At 42.1% G+C, this 2,111-nt stretch overlaps 1 protein-coding gene across 1 annotated transcript in view; it reads left to right on the forward strand.

Moving 5' to 3' along the window:
* Positions 1-522, forward strand: part of LOC108624714 (neuroligin-4, Y-linked-like) — a gene marked incomplete at its 3' end in the record, with an annotated part of 60,945 nt that extends 60,423 nt beyond the window's left edge. Inside the window, exon 5 of the mRNA XM_018024189.1 lies at positions 225-522. Coding sequence (XP_017879678.1) covers positions 225-522 — 298 coding nt within the window. The remainder of the gene's footprint in view (positions 1-224) is intronic.
* Between the last annotated feature and the right edge of the window lie 1,589 nt (positions 523-2,111).

Below are 2,111 nucleotides of genomic sequence, written 5' to 3' on the forward strand. Positions count from 1 at the left end.
TATCGTTTAAGCAATGCGAATTGAATTTTCGATATCCTGTCGATTTTTTTATATATTTTAAAAATAAAGATTTCCTTCGAATGCACTTTTTATGTAAAAAAAATTGTTAATTTAATTTAAAGGAGATACAGTAAGATTTTGAGGAGACTTTCTGTCTGACGTAAACTACATGCGAAAATCGAAGACGATAAACTCGGGTATACCCGGTGTGTCACTTTTTCTAGGATTTGAACAGCAGACACTTGGACCCGGTGGAAGTGTTCCGCGGTATCCCATACGCTGCGCCTCCCGTAGGAGATTTACGTTTCCGGCCACCGATCTCGCCGATCCCCTGGGACGGCATCAAACTAGCGGATTCGTTCGGCGCGGTTTGCCCGCAGCACTTCCCAGACATCAGCAATGACACAGCTGCTTTGTTGCAAATGCCTCTGGGCAGATACCAACAACTGAAGCGGCTCTACATGTTCCTGACCAACCAAAGCGAGGACTGCCTCTATCTGAACCTGTACATACCCGGCAGTGGTAAGTTCTATCCCTCCTTACGACTATCATAATACAAAAATTATCGATCGAGATACTATCGATTTTTAAATCGCAGATTTTCATAAACAGATTTATTATAATTCTCTTCCCTAATTCCTTCTGCTGCGAAATGCAAAATCGTTCACATCGGAATATGCAAATTTTATGAAAACTAAAGAGTGCACATCTTGCTTATTCACCTAATTACCAAGCTTGTCTTTCCACTCGAAGATTTCTGGCGTAATGATCGTAATTAATTAGCACCCGTTAATAACGAACGCAGCGGGAAATTTTAAGCCCGGCACCTATACCCTGTTTATGGAACAGTATGGTATTACGAAACAAGTTACTTGCCGAAGTAATTAGTCCTGAAGTAATTACTACCTTTATGCCTGGTATTATCGCGAAAGTAAGAGGCCACCCCTCTCCTCGTGCATCTATCATTCGACGGACTGGAATTTATGGGCCTCGGTGGTCGTTAAAAATTCACCCTAATTTCCTACCGAGCGTAACTTCGATATTCCTACTGGGGCTCGTTTTATGTTTTCCATTAGACTGTCCATTTTTATCTACAGTCTCCCCGGCGTCTGAACAGAATTAAATCTGTACTACTTTTACATAAAATTAATGTATTGAAGATTTCAATATAATATTCGATGTCTGGTATTAAAAATTCAACCATAAAACGCATTTCGAACATAGTAATTAATTTTCGGCAACTTAGGATCGTAACCATAAGTCTGTGAACGTGAAAACTACTGTTGATAATGAATCTATCGAAACGAATTTGCTTTGTCTTTGTGGGGCGTTGAAACGCGAGGAGCGAATGGTGGAAATCGACTTTCTACGCGATTAATCCGAGCTGTTAACCCGTCCGGCTGTCATCGTGATATCACGCGAGGGGCAGGTATCGTTAATCGCGCTTGAATCGGGGTCAAATCACTCTTTAGCTGGTCGCCTGGCCGGAAGCGTACGCTCGGAGCCGATTAGCGAGGGCGGCGACGCTTTTATTGGTTTCGTCGAAAATTCAATTTCTCTATCGCGTTACAATCCGGTCGGCAGATTTAATTGGCAGCGGCCCGGCCGGGCTGATCGAAAACGGCGGAACAACAATGCCCGTAGCTCCCCCGCGATTTCCTCGATTGCGTAATCCCTCTTTTCGGATAGCAATCCGATCCGACGTACGAGGTACCGTCGGAAAAAATTCGCTCGATCGGTACTCGGGCGCAATTTTAAGGTTGTAAAACAAGAACTTGCTTCATACGGTTTATATCGAGCCGCGCTGTGTCGATTACGCTTCCATTCCAAACATTTACCTGGCTATTCGCGGAACGGATATTAAAATCGTACACGATTGTTCTGCATAAAACTGTGAAAATAAATATTGATTACGTATACATAATTTATAGTATCATGTTACATTCGGATTTTGATCGCGAATAAACGCAGAAATAAATTTGCCATGAATAAATGAAACGACGATTGTTGGAAACGTCGATGGTCGATATTTATTGATGAAACGATCGTATGAAAAATTTCAAAAGGAATTATAGTTTTCGATTCGACGGGAATTCACTTGCGCGAGAAAC

Source organism: Ceratina calcarata, unplaced genomic scaffold, assembly GCF_001652005.2.
Source record: "Ceratina calcarata isolate Rehan_Ccalc_2016 unplaced genomic scaffold, ASM165200v1 scaffold327, whole genome shotgun sequence".
Taxonomy (NCBI): Eukaryota; Metazoa; Arthropoda; class Insecta; order Hymenoptera; family Apidae; genus Ceratina; species Ceratina calcarata.